Source organism: Ctenopharyngodon idella, chromosome 19 (assembly GCF_019924925.1).
Source record: "Ctenopharyngodon idella isolate HZGC_01 chromosome 19, HZGC01, whole genome shotgun sequence".
In the NCBI taxonomy this organism is placed as follows: Eukaryota; Metazoa; Chordata; class Actinopteri; order Cypriniformes; family Xenocyprididae; genus Ctenopharyngodon; species Ctenopharyngodon idella.
Genome location: NC_067238.1, coordinates 22,914,253 through 22,931,773, shown reverse-complemented (window position 1 = coordinate 22,931,773; position 17,521 = coordinate 22,914,253). Strand labels below are relative to the sequence as shown.

At 37.4% G+C, this 17,521-nt stretch overlaps 1 protein-coding gene across 5 annotated transcripts; it reads left to right on the top strand.

Moving 5' to 3' along the window:
• The first annotated feature begins 1,691 nt into the window (after window positions 1-1,691).
• On the top strand, window positions 1,692-16,712 carry bag6l (BCL2 associated athanogene 6, like). 5 transcript variants are annotated; one of them, XM_051872621.1, is made up of 25 exons: window positions 1,692-1,840; window positions 2,412-2,506; window positions 2,718-2,835; window positions 4,656-4,885; window positions 5,017-5,088; window positions 5,262-5,384; window positions 5,480-5,628; window positions 6,446-6,575; window positions 6,670-6,873; window positions 6,957-7,185; window positions 7,415-7,474; window positions 8,475-8,773; window positions 9,793-9,871; window positions 9,949-10,286; window positions 11,233-11,515; window positions 11,600-11,769; window positions 12,093-12,146; window positions 12,232-12,334; window positions 13,381-13,505; window positions 13,597-13,731; window positions 14,162-14,230; window positions 14,786-14,980; window positions 15,241-15,348; window positions 15,462-15,608; window positions 15,962-16,712. In XM_051872621.1, the coding sequence occupies exons 2-25, from the start codon at window positions 2,429-2,431 to the stop codon at window positions 16,055-16,057; spliced, it is 3,594 nt and encodes a 1,197-aa protein (XP_051728581.1). In that variant the 5' UTR covers window positions 1,692-1,840; window positions 2,412-2,428; the 3' UTR covers window positions 16,058-16,712. The 5 variants fall into 5 exon arrangements, with proteins under 5 accessions (XP_051728581.1, XP_051728579.1, XP_051728582.1 ...); XM_051872619.1 differs by having other exon boundaries at window positions 7,412-7,474; XM_051872620.1 differs by lacking the exon at window positions 1,692-1,840 and adding an exon at window positions 2,250-2,274 and having other exon boundaries at window positions 7,412-7,474.
• The last annotated feature ends 809 nt before the right edge of the window (window positions 16,713-17,521 follow it).

The window sequence follows — 17,521 nt, the reverse complement described above, 5'->3', positions numbered from 1 at the left end:
GGGAGGTGATGTCATATAAATGCTGTTGTCATGGCAGCAGGGCTGTAGCACATCTCAAGTGTGATGGGAGAATTGTATAAATGTAGACTTTCCATCAGGGACACACATTTTCACTTGCAATTTCCCAACAAATTGATACACTCAACCTTTAAGGCAGCTTTGAGCTTTGTGCCATCAGTCTCTTCCTGCCTGCCACATCTCACTCATTATAATCTTGCTGAAAAATGGCTTCAACTAGCCTAAACTGGTTTGCGGTTTTACAGTAGGGTCAGTCTAGTCTGGTTTGTTGATGTGTAACCACATATTATATGAATGAAAGTGCATATTATTATTTTTCATATTACACAGAACATAAATTATATGCTAGTAGTGGTGAGACGTTATTTATCATTCAGTGTTTCTGTGAAAAAGAAATGAAAAAGAAATCTGTTTAACAACATTATACTCACAACAAGCAAGGACGAATTCTCTTTTCGATCACGTTGTCTTCCCTCAGGTATATTGCATATTCATTGCCTTTGGCGTCAGGCCAATGTCTGTTGGGCTGTTGTGCTCATGAATATTAATCCGGCTGTCTGTGTTCACCCACTGTGATTTGCTGAAATCAAAACGACAGGTGTGCATTAGCCAATGGCATTACAACTTGCACTTAAGCTTCGCCTACCAACAAAGCAAACGGCTGGCAAGGCTTTCAGTTTTCAATTATTTCCCTTGGATAAATAAACTTCTTAAATGCAATTATTATTCCTCATGTGTCTCCCCAATTATAATGGTTGAATGCTAAGAGTAAGTAGATGAAAATATATACCAGCAATATCTGTCCTTTCATAAGAAATGCTGATCTCATTTTACGCCTGTCAGCAGTGCTGGGTACATGTAATCTGGATTACGTAATCAGGTTCCAAAAATTAAGTACTTGTAATTTAAAATACTCATAAGCAGGATATAATTACTTTTTCATTAATTACGTGGTTAGATATTATTCACACAATGGCAGTAAATCATTCATAATTTATTGATTCTCCCTAATACTTCTTTGACATGGTTTAAATTTTCCTTTCTAAACAAAGTATTTTACTTATATACATTCAGAAAGTCTAGAAGTTTTGTGAAATTGGACAGACCAGCTACTAGTTAGGTGGTTATAATTACATGGAAAATTGAGAAGCCACAAAACATTTGACCACTGGATTTACAGAAATCATTTCACTTTTGAGAAGTGCTTTCTCAACACTGCAACACTGCATATTGAATCATCTCCTGATTAACACGTTAATTATTATTTGAATGATCGCAGTAAGTCATTTAACCATGTATTACTATCTAAAGCTTTTGTCTTTCAAACACATTTTATTATTATTTTTATTATTTAAAATTATTTATTTTAATCTTACATTTTTATGACTTATGACATTTTACGACAGGTGGTTGCAGATGGTATTAGGAGGAATTTGTAAGTGATGAATTTTGTTCATTTTGTCAACATTTAGGAGTAGCCTATAACATCATTTCTTATTTTTTTATTTTTTTATTTATTTATATTTGTGGTCATTTTTAATTTTTAATGTATAAAAAAATGACCACAAATATAAAAAAATAAACCACATTGTATAATAAACGAACAACAAATAACTACAATTTGGCAAACCAGCTAAGAACGCAACATTATTTTGAAATCGCAACTTTGAACTTTCAAGTTTGACAACATGACATCACTTCCTGACAAAGCACCGTGTCGGGATTAGCTAGCTGCTTAGCTAGCCATGTCCCTATAGCCGGTGTGTGAGATAAAATAGCATTAGAAACACTAAGTCGCCGAATTGCCAGTTATCCATTAAAAGTAAGCCGTTTAATCCTTTGCATTTCTAACCCAGATATGCACTGCTGTTATTCATATTTGGCGTTAGTTTTTTTTCCCCCCCTGGAATTAACAACCGATTAACAACTGTTGTTAGCCTGGTACATATGTGGTGTTTAGTTTAACAACAGCAATAATGTATGACTAGTGTCAAATATTTGTGTTTTAATGGTAGGTGTGGTTATTTTTTCTTATACGCTGTATTAAAATGAAGTACGCCATTGTGGATTGTATTTATTATACGGGTGTTACGATGTCCGTTATTTTTCACCCATCTGTACTGCTAGCATCCACAACACTAGTAGCGCCCGACGTTACTATAGAGACACAATGAGAACACTCCCATTATAATCAACGAATCTGTACTGCCAGCTTACGATGTTTCTATCGCAACAACAAAAAAACTAAAACTCGCAGTAAGCTTCTTTGATTTAAATGGGTTCTGGATTTATCGCTAGCAGTGTAGATGATGTGCTGCATAGCAGTTAATTTGTAATATAAACCCTAGTCATAATTTGTTTGGAACCTTCTTTATCCTCTCGTCTTTTTAAAGGAACTTTGAATCAAGTCATGGAGGAACCTGGAGCCATAGAGGTGACCGTGAAAACTCTAGATTCCCAGAGCAGGACGTTCACTGTCAGGGGAGAGGTGTGTATACTAGTTTATCAGTCATGATAAGAGGAATTCATTTGCGCTATGGTTATTTTGTATGTGTAACCCAAATAGCTTAATTCAAAGAGTCATTGTAGAGTATAAACCCAGACTGCTATATTGAAACGCTGGTAAATACACTTTACATTGATAAATCATTTACGTTGTAGTTCACAATCTGATTGTCACCTCTCTTTCTTTCTCTCAGTGGACAGTGAAGCAGTTTAAAGAGCACATTGCTTCCTCCGTTGGTATCCCGGTGGATAAACAGAGGTTGATTTACCAGGGTAAAGTGCTGCAGGATGAAAGAACACTCACAGAATACAGTGAGTCACGCCTTGATGTCTGTTTATGTTCGTTTGCAGTAATTTTGAGAAGGGTCTGGCTGCAGACCAGTTTACTAACGTCTACACCTACCCCAACCCTAAACCTACCCTTAACAATAATGCAAATACAGTAATTAAATGACGCAATATCGATGTACGCATGCCCAGTGGCCTTAGCTGTAGCTAGCTCCACTAGTGGAGGTGACGTATTTCCTGTTTGAGAGTGGAGCTCCACTCGCCCCTTAAGTCTGCAGCCAGACCCTATTGGTAATTTTCACAGTTTGTATTACTCCGCTTGTCCATTTTGGCTCGTTCCAGTCAGTGTATTGCGCCACAGGTGACTGTTTTCATTAGTAAGTCATTGGATCATTCATGCAACCGATTCGTTCAAAACACTGATTCATTCAGGTAACAAACAGTGTTGGGCAGTAACTAGTTACATGTAATGGAGTTACGTAATTTAATTACAAAATAATTGTAACTGTAATCTGTTACTGATAAAAATGTGTAATTAAATTACAGTTACTTATGAGCATGTTAACGATTACAAAGGAGCTTACATCTGATTATTTTCTGTAAAATGCTAGGATATGTTGAATAATACTAATTTGTTTAATTGATTTCTTTCCCAAATTGCATTGACTGCTCTAAAATATGAGACTCCAATGTTTCAGGAGTTTAGGACACAGAAAAGGACACATGCTTATTCAATAACTGTTTTATTTCCTATTTGGGTTTATGTATATGCTTTCTTTTTTTAAGATTAACATTTTTTTCAAAGGCGTTGTTAGATGCCAGTGCTTCCTGTCATAGCTATGCAAATATTTGATTTCAAACAGTATCATAGCTATTTCTTGTTATGATTTTTAATCTGTTTTTAACCTCAGAACGATCTCAATGTAAAAAGAGGTGCTAAAGTCTAATTTTGTGGTGGCTGTGCTTTAAAATTAAATTATTATAATCTTAATTCAAGTGGTTTTGAAACTGTAAGGTTAACCCTGCCTGGTTTAAATGTTTAAAAATGATTAACAGTTGAAAACATTTGTTAGAAATTTAGAAAAGTAATCAAAAAGTAATCAGTTACATTACTTTAATAAAGTAATTGAAATAGTTACACTACTTATTACATTTTAAATAGGGTAACTTGTAATCTGTAACATATTACATTTCCAAAGTAACCTTCCAAACACTTCTAACAAACAGGTTGCCGCATACTACACTTACTGTTTGTACCATATCTTTCTATGGTACGAATAGTAAAAATAGTCATTATATATATATATATATATATATATATATATATATATATATATATATATATATATATATATATATATGTATTTTAAACGTGAACACAATTACTGCTCTTTTCAAGTAATGAAGAATATTCATCTGTTACTATCATCTGCTGGTTATTTATCCTGAGAATTAAAAAAAAAAAATTCACATTTCCATCTTGCATTGGTTTAAAGTTTAAATCCCCAATCAGATATTTCTTCCTAAATGAAGACCCTTTTGAATACCCACTTACATAGCCTCTGTACAACAATACAAAGTCTTTTTGTTGTTATAATAGAAAAATGTGAACATAATTTAGAATTATGGGAATTAATATTAGGAATTTCACTGTTTTAGAAGCTTCTTAAGGTTTTACCAGTTTTCATAATGTAGAGTATGTTAATGCATATGATAAATATGATAAAAAGACAAAGTAGGTCGGTATAGTCAAAAGTTTTTTGTTTTTTTTTGTCTGCGTGTGATATGAATTATAAATAATTTTCTATCAAGCATGTTTCTATCACAGCCTTGCTGTTTTTCAGATGTCGATGGGAAGGTCATTCATCTTGTGGAGCGAGCACCTCCTCAGAGCAGTCAGCCTGGCGGTGGAGGAGGTGGAGTTTCTGGCTCCTCAGGTGCAACGGATGGGGGATCCACCTCCTCTCAGTCCTCCACTTTTCCGGGAACTTCACACGACCGTAATGCAAACAACTACGTCATGCTGGGCACTTTTAACCTGCCTGTGAACATCATGGACCCACAGCATATACAGGTTACAGTGCTTTCCTTACGTCAAGAGACACATGTTTGCAATACATGATCGCTTAACCTTAGACATCCACTATAATACATACATGAGAGATTCTTCTATCAAAGGAAATATACATTTCTTCACCCCTCTAGATGTCAGTGCAGCAAATGATGGCTGGTGTTGGAGAAATGGGACGTAATGTCAGAGTGAGCACCAGCACTGGAGTGAGTCATCCTAACTTCACCTATTACATATTTACATAATAATGAACATCATAAGCAGTGTTTCCTGAATGTTTGTCTCAGAGGCACTTGTGCTTTGTGTTGTCACAGCCTGTTTTTTAAAATGAAAGGTTATCCCTGGACACATCTACAGTCATTTATTTCCTCTCTCACAGAGCAGTGGCTCTGTGGATGTCCATATCAATGTGGACCAATCAGTGCAGAGCGAGCCCCGGATGAGACTCCAGCTAGCCGAAAGCTTGCTGCGAGAGACTCAGGCTTTAATTCACAGACTTGAGGTACAGAACAAACATTTACATCCAACAAATAAAACAATCTTATGAGACTTCTTAATTGTACATAAATAATGATTCAGGATGATACTTATTTTCAGGGTCAATCAAGTCAACTGTCATCTCAGCAGGAGACACCACCTCCTCAGCCATTATCATTCTCAGCACAACCAATGGACAGCTCCCCACCTCCACCCTCCTCCTCATCCTCTGCTTCACAGACAGAAGGAACAACTCAGTCTGGACCCAAGTAAGAGAAGAATATTAGGGTCAAAGTCAAATAAAGAGTGTTCATGATAAAGAAAAGCTTCAATAAATACCAAGCATTTAAAGGGGACCTATAATGCCCCTTTTACAAGATGTAATATAAGTCTCTGGTGTCCCCAGAATGTGTCTGTGAAGTTTCAGCTGAAAATACCCCGCAGATCATTTATTTAAGCTTGTCAAATTTGCCCCTATTTGGGTGTAAACAAAAACACGTTTTTGTGTGTGTCCCTTTAAATGCAAATGAGCTGCTGCTCACAGCCCCCTTTTCCAGAAGAGGGCAGGGCTTTAACAGCTCACACTTCAGTTGCTCAACAACAAAGCTGGGGAATCTCACGCAGCCAAAATGACAATTGTTAGAGCGCAACGTAATTATAATTTAAAATAACTTTTTTTCTGTTCTATTTCTATTTTAGAATGTAATGTTTTCCTGTGATGGTAAAGCGGAATTTTCAGCATTATTACTCCAGTCTTCAGTGTCACATGATCCTTCAGAAATCATTCTAATATGCTGATTTGCTGCTCAAGAAACATTACTTATTATTATAAATGTTGAAAACAGTTGTGCTGCTTAATGTTTTTGTGAAAACTGTGATGCATTGTTTTCAGTATTCTTTGAATAGATAGTTTTTGAACAGTTTTCGATTTGAAATAGAAATCTTTTTTAACATTATAAATGTCTTTACTGTCACGTTTGTCCTTGCTTAACGCATCCTTGCTGTATAAAAGTATTAATTAACTTGTTTCCATTTTCTGATCATGTCAAAGACCATACGTCAATACATTTTTCTTTGTCTCAACAGTCACCCTAGCCCTTTAGAGTTGGTTGAGGTTCTGTCAGAGGTGCGAAGGGTGGAGGAGCGACTCCGTCCTTTCATGGAAAGAACACATTCCATCCTTGGAGCAGCCAGTTCTGCAGACTATAATAACAATGTATGCACGAGATAGTTTATTGCAACACAAGTGTCCTGTGTGTTAAAAATATGGCAGTGTTCATTTTCTGAAAAGTTGTTGTTTTCTCGGACAGACTCAAGAACGTGAGGAAGATCAGCGCACTCTCAATTTGATTGGAGAGTCACTCCATCTGCTTGGCAACACATTGGTGGCTCTGAGTGACCTTCGATGCAATTTATCAGCTCAGCCTCCTCGCCACTTGCATGTGGTTCGGCCGATGTCTCACTACACCTCCCCTGTTGTGCTGCAGAGTGGAATGCCCCATATTCCCATTCCGGTGAGCTAACCACTATACGTTTAAAACTATTTTCATACTGTTAGTATTAAACAGTCAACCTTGCAAAATATGTCATCTTCCAGGTGAACCTGGGCTCCACTGTGACCATGACTTCAAACAGCAGACAGACAAGCGAGGGTCAGGCCGAACCCTCACAGCCCAGCAACCAGTCAGAGCCACAGGGTCAGGCACCTCCTCCTCCACCGAATGGAGCCAGTCAACAGACAGGTCACAGTCAGGGGACTCCGAGAGTGATCAGAATCACTCACCAAACCATGGAGCCAGTGGTCATGATGCAGATGAACCTGGATGGTATGTCATCAAACCAACCCTCCCAATCAGACCCCAGTGTTTTTAGCACGGTGTTTCAGCCTTGCTGCCCATTCCTGGTCTGCTACACTTCTGAAGATCTCAAACACTCTTCATCATTCTGATTTTTGCTATTTAAAATAGTTGCTTTCAGAAAAGGACTTCTTCAGACCTGGAATGGGCGGCTGTAGTGTAACTGCCAGCCACTGATCTGTGCATTTCTGTGCAGCAGATTCAGACAGTGGAGCGCAGGGCCAAAGGCAGCAGAACCCCAGCACTGCTGGAGAGACTGGTTAGTTTCCACATCTCTCTGTAGTCAATAACTAGCTGTGCCAACATTAACATGTGACATCTAACTCTTCCATGGAACACAAAACAGGAAATATTTCCAGAATTTCCAGAGTGCTTGTTCTCCATACAATAGAAGTAAATCAGGACCAGGGCTGATGAGCTCCAAATAAGTAAAAGCTCTCTGGTCAAGTATTATTTTGGTATCATTTATTTACTATTATAGTAATTATTATTATTTAGTATTAGCTTTTATTTTTCAGTTTTTATTTTCATTTTAAATGAAATAAAGCAATTGTGTTTGTGCCATTTTCATTTTTATTATTACTACTACTAATAATTATTATTAATAATATAATTAATTATAATAATTATATAATTTTTAATTATATTATTAATATTTTTATTAATATAATGAATAATTATTTAATAATAATATACAACAATATAATAATTATTTATATATATATATATATATATATATATATTTTTTTTTTTTTTTAATTCCTATTTAGCTTTGATTTCTTTGATTGGGCCCTGTTTTTATTTTTATTTTAGTGCTTCAGATTTAACTTTCTATATTTCTATTTGACAAGGCAACATTTAACATTTTCTTTTAAGTTTTTTAGGCCTAAGTTTTTGAACTAATATTTATATATTAGTATCATTTAGCTTTATTTCAATTAATGAAATCTCTTTTTAATAGTTTTAGTTATCAATAGTTATCACATATTAGTTATCACTGCTCTGGACATTCTTCAGAAGTCCTCCTTTAGTATTCCATGGAAGAAAGAAAGTCATAGAGGTTTGGAACAACATGAGGGTGAGTAAATGATGTCAGTTTGAGTGGTGATTAAGCACTATTTGTGCACTAGGATATAAAGCAGCTATTGTTAGTCAGTTGTCTGTAGTCTTGTGTGTAGAATTCAGACTAACAGCAGTTTTATTTGTCAGCAGTGTTAATAGTCTCTCTTTACTGAATCCTGTGTATCTGTTCTCTAAAGGCACCACGGCACCCATCCACATACCAGGTCTGCCGCCAGAGTTCATGCAGGCTATCATGCATCAGATCTCCCAGCAGGCTGTCGCCATGGCAACTGCAGCCTCTGCTGGACACCAGGGACAGCAGCAGGGCACTGCTGGCACAAGTGCCCAGAGTGGAGAAAGTCTGCCACCTCAGGCCAGGGTGGTCATTACACGCCCCTCCTTATCCCCACGCATCCCCCAACCCATGAGCACCAGGGGGACCACCATCAACCTGAGGGCAGCAGTGCCTCCCTCATCAGGACAGCAGACTAATCAAGTATGAACCTTTGTTACATTACAGGGCTCAATTCTAATTATTTTTCTACTGGCACAGTGGGGCCTAAAATTTTTACTTGCCCTTCCAAAATTTTCAGTTGGCCCCCACCACAAAAAAACTAATAAATAAATAAAATAAAATAGTCATTGTTTTTGACCCATATAACCTTGCATTCTAATAAATAAGATTATGACACCAAAATTATAGATACCAGTGAAATGCTTGATTCAAATTTCACTGACATAGCAAAAACTACAAAACCAACTAATACAACTTTTAGACATTATTAAAAACAAGTAAGCAGTCAGTAATAAATTAAGAACAAATAAACAAATTAGAAGCAATATCACAAAGAAATACCACAGAACAAAATGAAATAGTGCTTTATGTTTTTCAGGTAGGTCTAACCGTAGTATTCAGGTACAGAATTTAAATAAAGTAATCAAATGTAAAATAACACTGCATAGTCTTCACTTCACTGCTGCTGTCACTTTAAACTCCAATTCACACTGCACCAACAGACGCAGACCAACGCTGTCAGTCACCAGATTACAGACATTGTAATTCTGATTCAGCATGTTCAGTTGGCGATAACAAGCTCCAACAGACGCCAACAGACTCCGAAGTGTCTGTTTGCTGTCGTTCGCCGTCTGTTGGTGCGGTGTGAATTGGACTGAAGACCTAATGCACAGGTCCAATATATTGTACTCATGCATTTTCTTTCTCAGCTGTTTACGTTCACTTAAGACATAACTGACTGTTTATGATAATACTCACCAAGACAGCCATTTTGAGATGATTTTGTGTTTTGTTTGTCTGTTCAAATGCAAGAAGTTGCGAAAGACAATGCAACTCGGTATTTGCATGCTTGAGTACCAAATTGGGTTCTCTTTCTCGTCTTCTTGAGCTTGAATGGTTTAAAATCAATTAAATGTTTAAATTGGCAAGACTTCAAGCCTGCATTTTTGTATTTTGTAGAGACATAGGACTCATAGTTTCATTTTTATTCTTCAATCAAGGGCAGTCCTTTGATGTCCTCCCCTCTCACACAGATGGTCAGTGGTTTGGTTGGGCAGCTTTTGATGCCATTGCACACAGGTAAGTTGTCCTTACCTATTCAGTTCCTGTGTTAAGCAAAACACGGCTTATAAACATATTATGTTTTCCATTGTCAGGGGACCAGACATCCGCTACCTCATCATCCCAGTCCTTCTCTTTTTCTACTTCTTCATCTACCTCCACCTCCACCTCCTCCTCCTCCTCTTTCTCTTCCTCCACTGCTTCTCCATCCTCTGCCAATACGTCCGGTCAGACGTCCACCCATACCACCAGCACGGCGTCCGTGGGTCAGTCCCGAGAGAGCGGCCCAGGAGATAACCTAGCTCAGCTTCTGGGCTCTCTCCTGGGAGGAGTTGCGGGAGCTGGTGGAGGGGTGTCTGGAGGTGCTCCCTCCATTACAGTGACTATTCCGGGTGTCCCTGCGTTCATCCAGGGGTTGTCTGAGTTCATTCAGGTTGGTGTTTTTTTTTTTTTAGTGGTATACTGATATATAATAGTATATGGAATTTTTTAATTATTGGCATCAGCCGATAAGTTTTTCTGTTTGGCCGATGTGACGGCAGCGGCAGTTTTTTGACAACGCATCAGACTTTTATTTTGACAGAGATGTGAACGCAAGTGCTTCAGCATCGGAGTTCATTCTCCTTCTTTATTAGTTCGCTGTCTCTGTTTAACAATTATTGGACAAAACTGTTAAACAAAAAAGTTTTTGAATATCTAATAATTTAATTTTGCAAACATTTTGAAAATCCAGCTATAAGATTTGTGCAATTTTAGACTGCATAAAAACGTGTGAACTCTGCGTAATGGTCGGTCCATGCGAATTGTATGCAAAGAGGAAAGTTTAGCTGTCTCTGGACACACGTGATCGACAAACTTTAAACCCTTGATTCAAACTATGCTGATATATCCAGTTGGCTGCTATGCTGTATTAATGTCAGACTCGCTGTGTAATGTAAATAAAATTAGCGCAACCTTGTCTTTATTTGAAAAAATATGATTCCCAATGCAACATAGACTTACCAGATTATTGTGTGCACAGTTGGTTACAGTGTTTACTTCCTTTTTATTCATTTTTAATTTCTTTATTTATGTAAAGTACTATAATAGGATTACAGAATCATTTGTTATCGAGTTCAGATTATTTTTTCCAAATAATTTTCAAATTGTTTATTTCTAATTTAGTAAATATGTCAAATAAATATAAATTTCATTTCTGCAAGTATGCATGTGTTTTTAAATTAAATAGTATATATCTGCTTTATATTAGCCACCCTGCTCTCTAAGATATCGGCATTAGCCATTGGAAAAAATCAATATCGGTCGATCACGAGTGTTTTTCTCTGTGTCTTTGCAATGTTACCAAATGTGTCCATTTGAATGCCCTGTTTTCTTTCCAGTCCGGTCAGCCTGTGTTTCCTCCACCAAACCAGCAGCCTCCACCCTCACAAGCCACTCCCCCTGCCCCTTCAGCAGCCACCCCCACTACTGCCCCTCAGCCTCCCAGTGGAGGTGGAGAGACCCTCAGCCCTGAGCTTTTCACGGGCATTGTGCAGGGTGTCCTGTCCACCATGATGGGCTCTCTGGGGGCTGGTCAAGGCAACACTGAGAGCATCGCCCAGTTTATCCAGAGACTTTCCCAGACCAGCAACCTCTTCACTCCTGGAGCTGGAGATGCAGTGGGTAAGAGCTTCTGTGTCTCTGTAGCGCAACTCAAAGTACAGCACAATGCCACAATTTATGACTCACTGTCTGTTTGTTTGGTAGGGTTCTTTGGAGATCTGCTGTCTCTGGTTTGTCAGAGTTTCTCAATGGTGGACATGGTTCTGCTGCTGCATGGTAACCCTCAGCCTCTGAGCCGCATCCAGCCCCAACTCACAGCCTTCTTCACTGAGCACTATCTGCAGGGCCGAGAGCCCAATGATGCCAACATAGCTGTGAGTCTGAGCTCACGCCGTTTTCATACGCGACCTTCACTACGTCAGTTCCACATGAAGATCTTATATACTGTCATATATGTTCAGTGTGGTACAAACTTTTAGCGGTATTTACTTAGAGTTTTTTATGACAACATTTTAAAGCAAGTGAAATGTCACACAGGGACTACGGATCCATGAAAATGAACATGAGAACTAATCCATGAAAATGAATATGATTTCTTAACAAACAGAGAAATACTGATTTTTACACTCACAAAAGCACACTTTTCCATTAAATGCATGTTGCATAGGCTGATGGTATTTCTATGTCTGTTATTTAGAGTGCTTCTGAGGATCTAATCAATGGACTAGAGGAGTATGTTGCAGAGAGTTTTGTAAGTCTTGTTTGCTGATTTAATCCTGTAACATTTTGTTCATCAGACACTCTAACTGATAGTCCCTGTGTCTTATTTGTTTCAGTCCACTGTGACTGTTCGAGAGGGGGTGGACATCATCCAAACCAACATGTCCTTCCTGAGACAACAGTTCACTCGCATGGCTACTCACATTCTGCGCAGTAGAGGTGACCAACAAACTATCCACACAAACCCAAAAACATTCAAATTCCATGATTTTTCTGTTATTGGAGACATTTTTACACAATCCCATCAATCAAATCAGTAATTCAAAGGATGTGATACAAAGTACAAATGGACACCCACTTTGAAATATGTAACTTTTAAAATATATATATATTTAGACCCATTTTTTGTGGACTTCACCAACACTGTTTTAACAATTTATCATCAGTGTTTTTTAATTATAGTATTTATTAATTTTTTATATATATATATATATATATATATATATATATATATATATATATATGTATATATATATATATATATATATATATATATATATATATATATATATGTAATTTTACTATTGATGTGCTTTTTCTGTTTTTTTTATTAGTTTTTGTTTTATTATTTTTATTATTTTTAATATTTCTATATAGCTTTAAAGGGGTCATGAGTTAAGAAATCCAATTTTCCTTGATCTTTTGACATATAAGAGGTCATTGTACAATAAAAATATCCTGTAAGTTTCAGAACTCAAATCGTCCTTGTTAGTCCAAAAACAGCTTTTACTGAAACCAAGCTCCCAAAATGACTCATTTTAGATTTTGTTTTCAGTATGATGTCATAGTGTGACGAAAGACCACCTCTGCAGAAGATGATCAATGCCAACTTATACATCATTGCCTCTTTAGCCCTGCCCACCCATTTGTGCATGTCGTGTAGTAGTAAATACAAGACGTAAAACGATAGATATGCCTCTGAGGATTACAAGACGCCTTCAGATGGCGAACATCAGAAGTTTTCAAAACAATTCTACACATATAGCTTGGATGTTAAAAATGTATTTTATTTTGCAAAACTATTACCCAATCATAGCAGTGGGCGTTTACTTCCAAGTCTTGAATGCGGCCCGCCTATCAAAACGGAGTGTTTCCAAGAGAGGGTCAAAAACAGGATAGAAAATAGCCAATTACTTCTAAATTAGGATGTTTTTTATGTAAAAATCTTGCTAACAATAACAACACTGTTTCTAATGTGTTTCCAGATAACATGTTTGGCCAGCGTTTGCTGTACCTGTGCACCCAGGGTCTGTTTGAGTGTTTGGCCCTCAATCTGTACTGCTTAAGAGGAGAGCAAAGAGCTGTAACCACTGTCATCAACCACCGAATTGTAAGATCCATTGATTAATCCTCATGAAGGTGGTTTGGTGTTGCATTGAATGCATATCTTTTGATACGTTCATGTTTTTTTCCTCACTCAGAGGAGAATGTCAGCAGAAGTGAATCCCAGTCTGGTGAACTGGTTGACCAGTATGATGACCATGAGGCTGCATGTGATTTTAGAGCACAACCCAGTCACCGAGGACCAGATCCAGCATTACGTCATCTATACACAGGTCCTTTATTTAGACACAGGGGTGTCCAATTCTGCAACATCCTGCAGATTTGAACTCCAACCAGCTCCACAAATTTCTAGTAATCCTGAAGACCTAAGCTGTGTTCGAAATCATCCCCTATAATACCTCATTCACTATTCCATTACTCCACTAAGTGCATTCGATAACGTCCACTATGGTTTCAGGCACCACTACAAATGGCTGTCCCCTCCAACAGTGCACTATTTAAGGGTGTAGGGGGCGATTTCGGACACAGCCCTAGATTAGCTGATTCAGAATTAGTGTTGGAGCTAAACTCTGCAGGATAGTGGCCTTCCAGGAACAGGTTTGGACACCCTGATTTAGATTCACCCCCTCATTAGGATTCACTCCCAAACTGAGCCACCGAATACAGAACTGAATATGCTTCTTTTATCTTTTTCATGTACAGAGCGAGTCGTCTCAGAGAACAGAGTCAGGTGCACAAGCAAGCCAACAGTCCGATAACATGAGTGTTGAGGTACGTTTCAACAGAAGGAGAATAAATCTGGTTTATTGCCACTGAAAATTATTATTTGCAAATGAGCCGAGTAAAACATACTGTATCAAAGTCTATGCAACTTTATCTTATTTATATACATACTTAATACTTGTATTATTTTCACATAATAAAAAAGTTTGGCATCAAACGATTTTTTTTAAATGTTTTTTTTTTTTTCAGCAAGAGCACATTAAATAGATCAAAAGTGACAAAAGTGTTAACTATTTTAAATATTGATAATAATAAGAAATGTTACTTGAGCACCAAATCAGCACATTCATCAGCACAAGGATCATGTGACACTGAAGACTGGAGTAATGGCTGCTGAAAATTCAGCAAAAACATTAACAAAAATCTTACCAACCTCAAACTTTTGAAAGGTAGTGTATATTAGAAATGTAATTACACACACATGGTGTGAGCTGCATCATATGCAACTGTCGTTTATGTAATGACTGTCTCTGAACACATCTGAGTGTAGGTCTGTATTATAAACTGTATGTTATGATAGTAATATGTAATTATATATTCCAGATGGAAGAGGGTCTGTCTCCTGCCCCTGCCACCACTGCAGAGGAAGTCATGGCATCCTCAGGAGACACTGCTGATGGGGATGAACCACCCGGGAGGCCATTGTTAGAAGAGTTGCGAGGAGCGGTAGCCATGGCAACCACAGACAGGGAGGAGTCAACTGGAGAGGCGGAGCCATGGGCAGCAACTGTTCCACCCGTAAGACTCAATTGTCTACTCTGTGTCTATTGATTCAGTGTATCTGCCAAAAGTTTGTCAGCCTTTTGTTTGTACACAAATGACCGCAAGGATAACAGAGCAAAAATAGGGAAGCACTGATATTAAAAATCTGGCTAATACCAATAATTATTTTCATGTTATGGCCGATAACAGTTACATTTCCAATATTACAATTCGACTATTTATTATCCTTGGTCTATAAGTAATAATGAGAATGTTTTGATATTTGTGTTAATCAGGAGTGGGTACCCATCATAAGACATGACATGTTGACACAGAGGAAGATGAAAGCACAGCCTCCTCTGTCTGATGCTTATCTGCATGGGATGCCAGCCAAGAGGAGGAAGGTCTGTACACCATCTACATTCACTACGATAGATCACCAGTGCAAAAGGAACAATTCATTGAAACTGCATTACACTGATCAGATATCCTTCCTTTACATTCATGTGGCTCACAGACCGCACAGGGGGAGGGTCCTCACCTCTCTTTAGCTGAAGCCGTGAGTCGAGCTGCCAGGACAGCAGGGGTGCGACCTGTTACTGCCCCAGACAGCCTGCAGGGGGAGCTGGAGGCACCAGAGCTGCAGGAAGCATACACACAACAGGTAAGAAACTAAAACCACACCTAACCCATCCTGAGATACCTGTGTGGAACAGTATTATGTTAGTATTATTTATTTACAAACCTACATAGGTTTTTAACAGGAAGTGAGACTGGAATTACTGACGCCTCATTTGACGCAGTTCAGAATTGGTTATTTTTTACCTTTTACATTAACAAACAGCTAAATAACACACTACATGAAAGGTAATATGGAAAAAAGCATAAAGGTGCACTTCAAAGCTACAAAATTCTTTCAGATCCTGCGGGAATGCAGACCATGCAGATTCATTGTGATCTTGCTCTCTGAATGGCTTTTAACTTTCGAAACCCTTTTTATCCTTAATTGTCTTCCAGGTAAAGAGTGATATAAAGAAAAGACTGAGTGATGATCCAGACTACAACCACCAGCGCTTTCCCAACACACACAGAGCTTTTTCGGAGGACTCTTAACCCGACAGCACTGCTTACACATCTGTCTTGTCATCTGTCAAGCGCACAGTCATGACCATGACGTCTCGAAGGGAACAGCCAATAGCGTTTCATGCCTAGAGGGAACCCAGTTGTTTTGAAATCGGTAACTGGCACATAACTCGGATGTCTGCCATAGTCAAATGTGTGGATAGTGACTAAATATAGAGCTGGTGAACTAGACCGGCCATAGAGGCAGAAGAAACTAATCTTTCTTCCTTCTACGTGGCGTCCATCTTATATTCTTTGTATATTGTCATCACAGTCAGTCAGGTTTACACTGACAGGATTCATGTATGTCCATTGTAAATTAGCTGTACATTGTACTAAGTTGTTTTAATATTGACTATAATAGCAGTTGTATTAGGCACATATTCATGAAGAAAACCTAATTCATTCCAGCTTGACTTGCTCAATGTGTAGATAAAGAGGATGCCAAGATGGATGTTTACAAGGTGCAGCATGATTAGACGTACAGCACTGCACATTTGTCACTGAGGACTGGAAGTGTTTTAGTCATAGTGATGCCATAGAGCTGTTACTTGTAATTATTTCTTGCATGCCAAAAACATCCTGTTGGCTCCATCATGTTGTTCATGAATTTGGCTGTTATGAATAAAATGATCCAAGTCTAGAATTGCTTCTAGTTTTAGAAAACAGCTGTCTGCCTTCATATGTTTGGTCTAATGTTAAAAAAAAACACCTTTGCTATGGTTTAGTTTTTAAAACAAACGCAGTGACTTTCAAGTGGTTTCAAGTTCAAGCACTAATTAGTGTTGCATTACTTTTTTAAAAGCTATAAAATTGTGACACCTAGAAAGTAAGATAATTTGGAGAATTGCCGCTTTTTGCTTATATTATATTGTTTCATTCACTGTAGCTCAACCATTCAACCCTGATACAAAAAAAAAAAAAGAACAAACAAATGTTTTTCTTCAATCTATGGGAAACAAGTTTATCACTAGCTACAAACCAACATTTGGTCCATGAATTGCTAGCCTCTACTAAACAAAAACATAATTTAGGCTTAATTTGTAACCCTGTTACCCATATTAAATTAATTTATTAAAAAAAAAAAAAAAAATTTAACTTTTTTTTATATAATATATACATTCAAAAGTTTAGGGTTGGTAGCCCTAAACTTTTTTTTGAAAGAAGACTCTTATGCTCACCAAGACTGCTTAAATTTCAACAAAAATATGGTTAAAAAAGTTATTAAAAACAGTTTTTACTGGCATTTTTGATCAATTTAATGCATCTTTGCTGAGCAAAAGTATTAATTTCTTTCTTAAAAAGATGTCTTACTGACCCCAAACTTTTTAAAAGGTAGTGTACTATAACAAAAAAAAAAAAAAAAAAAAAAAAACCTAATGAAAATGTCTTTATTTGCAACTACTTTATTTATTTAGAAGATAATCTAAATATCTAAATGGAACAAAATAAGAC

Excerpts from the sequence above, each read along its gene's own strand:
- bag6l (XM_051872619.1), top strand. The coding sequence starts at position 2,429 with ATGGAGGAACCTGGAGCCATAGAGGTGACCGTGAAAACTCTAGATTCC. Across the intron at positions 11,770-12,092 it reads CCAATGATGCCAACATAGCT|AGTGCTTCTGAGGATCTAAT; the intron begins GTGAGTCTGAGC and ends TCTGTTATTTAG. Across the intron at positions 13,506-13,596 it reads CTGTCATCAACCACCGAATT|AGGAGAATGTCAGCAGAAGT; the intron begins GTAAGATCCATT and ends TTCCTCACTCAG.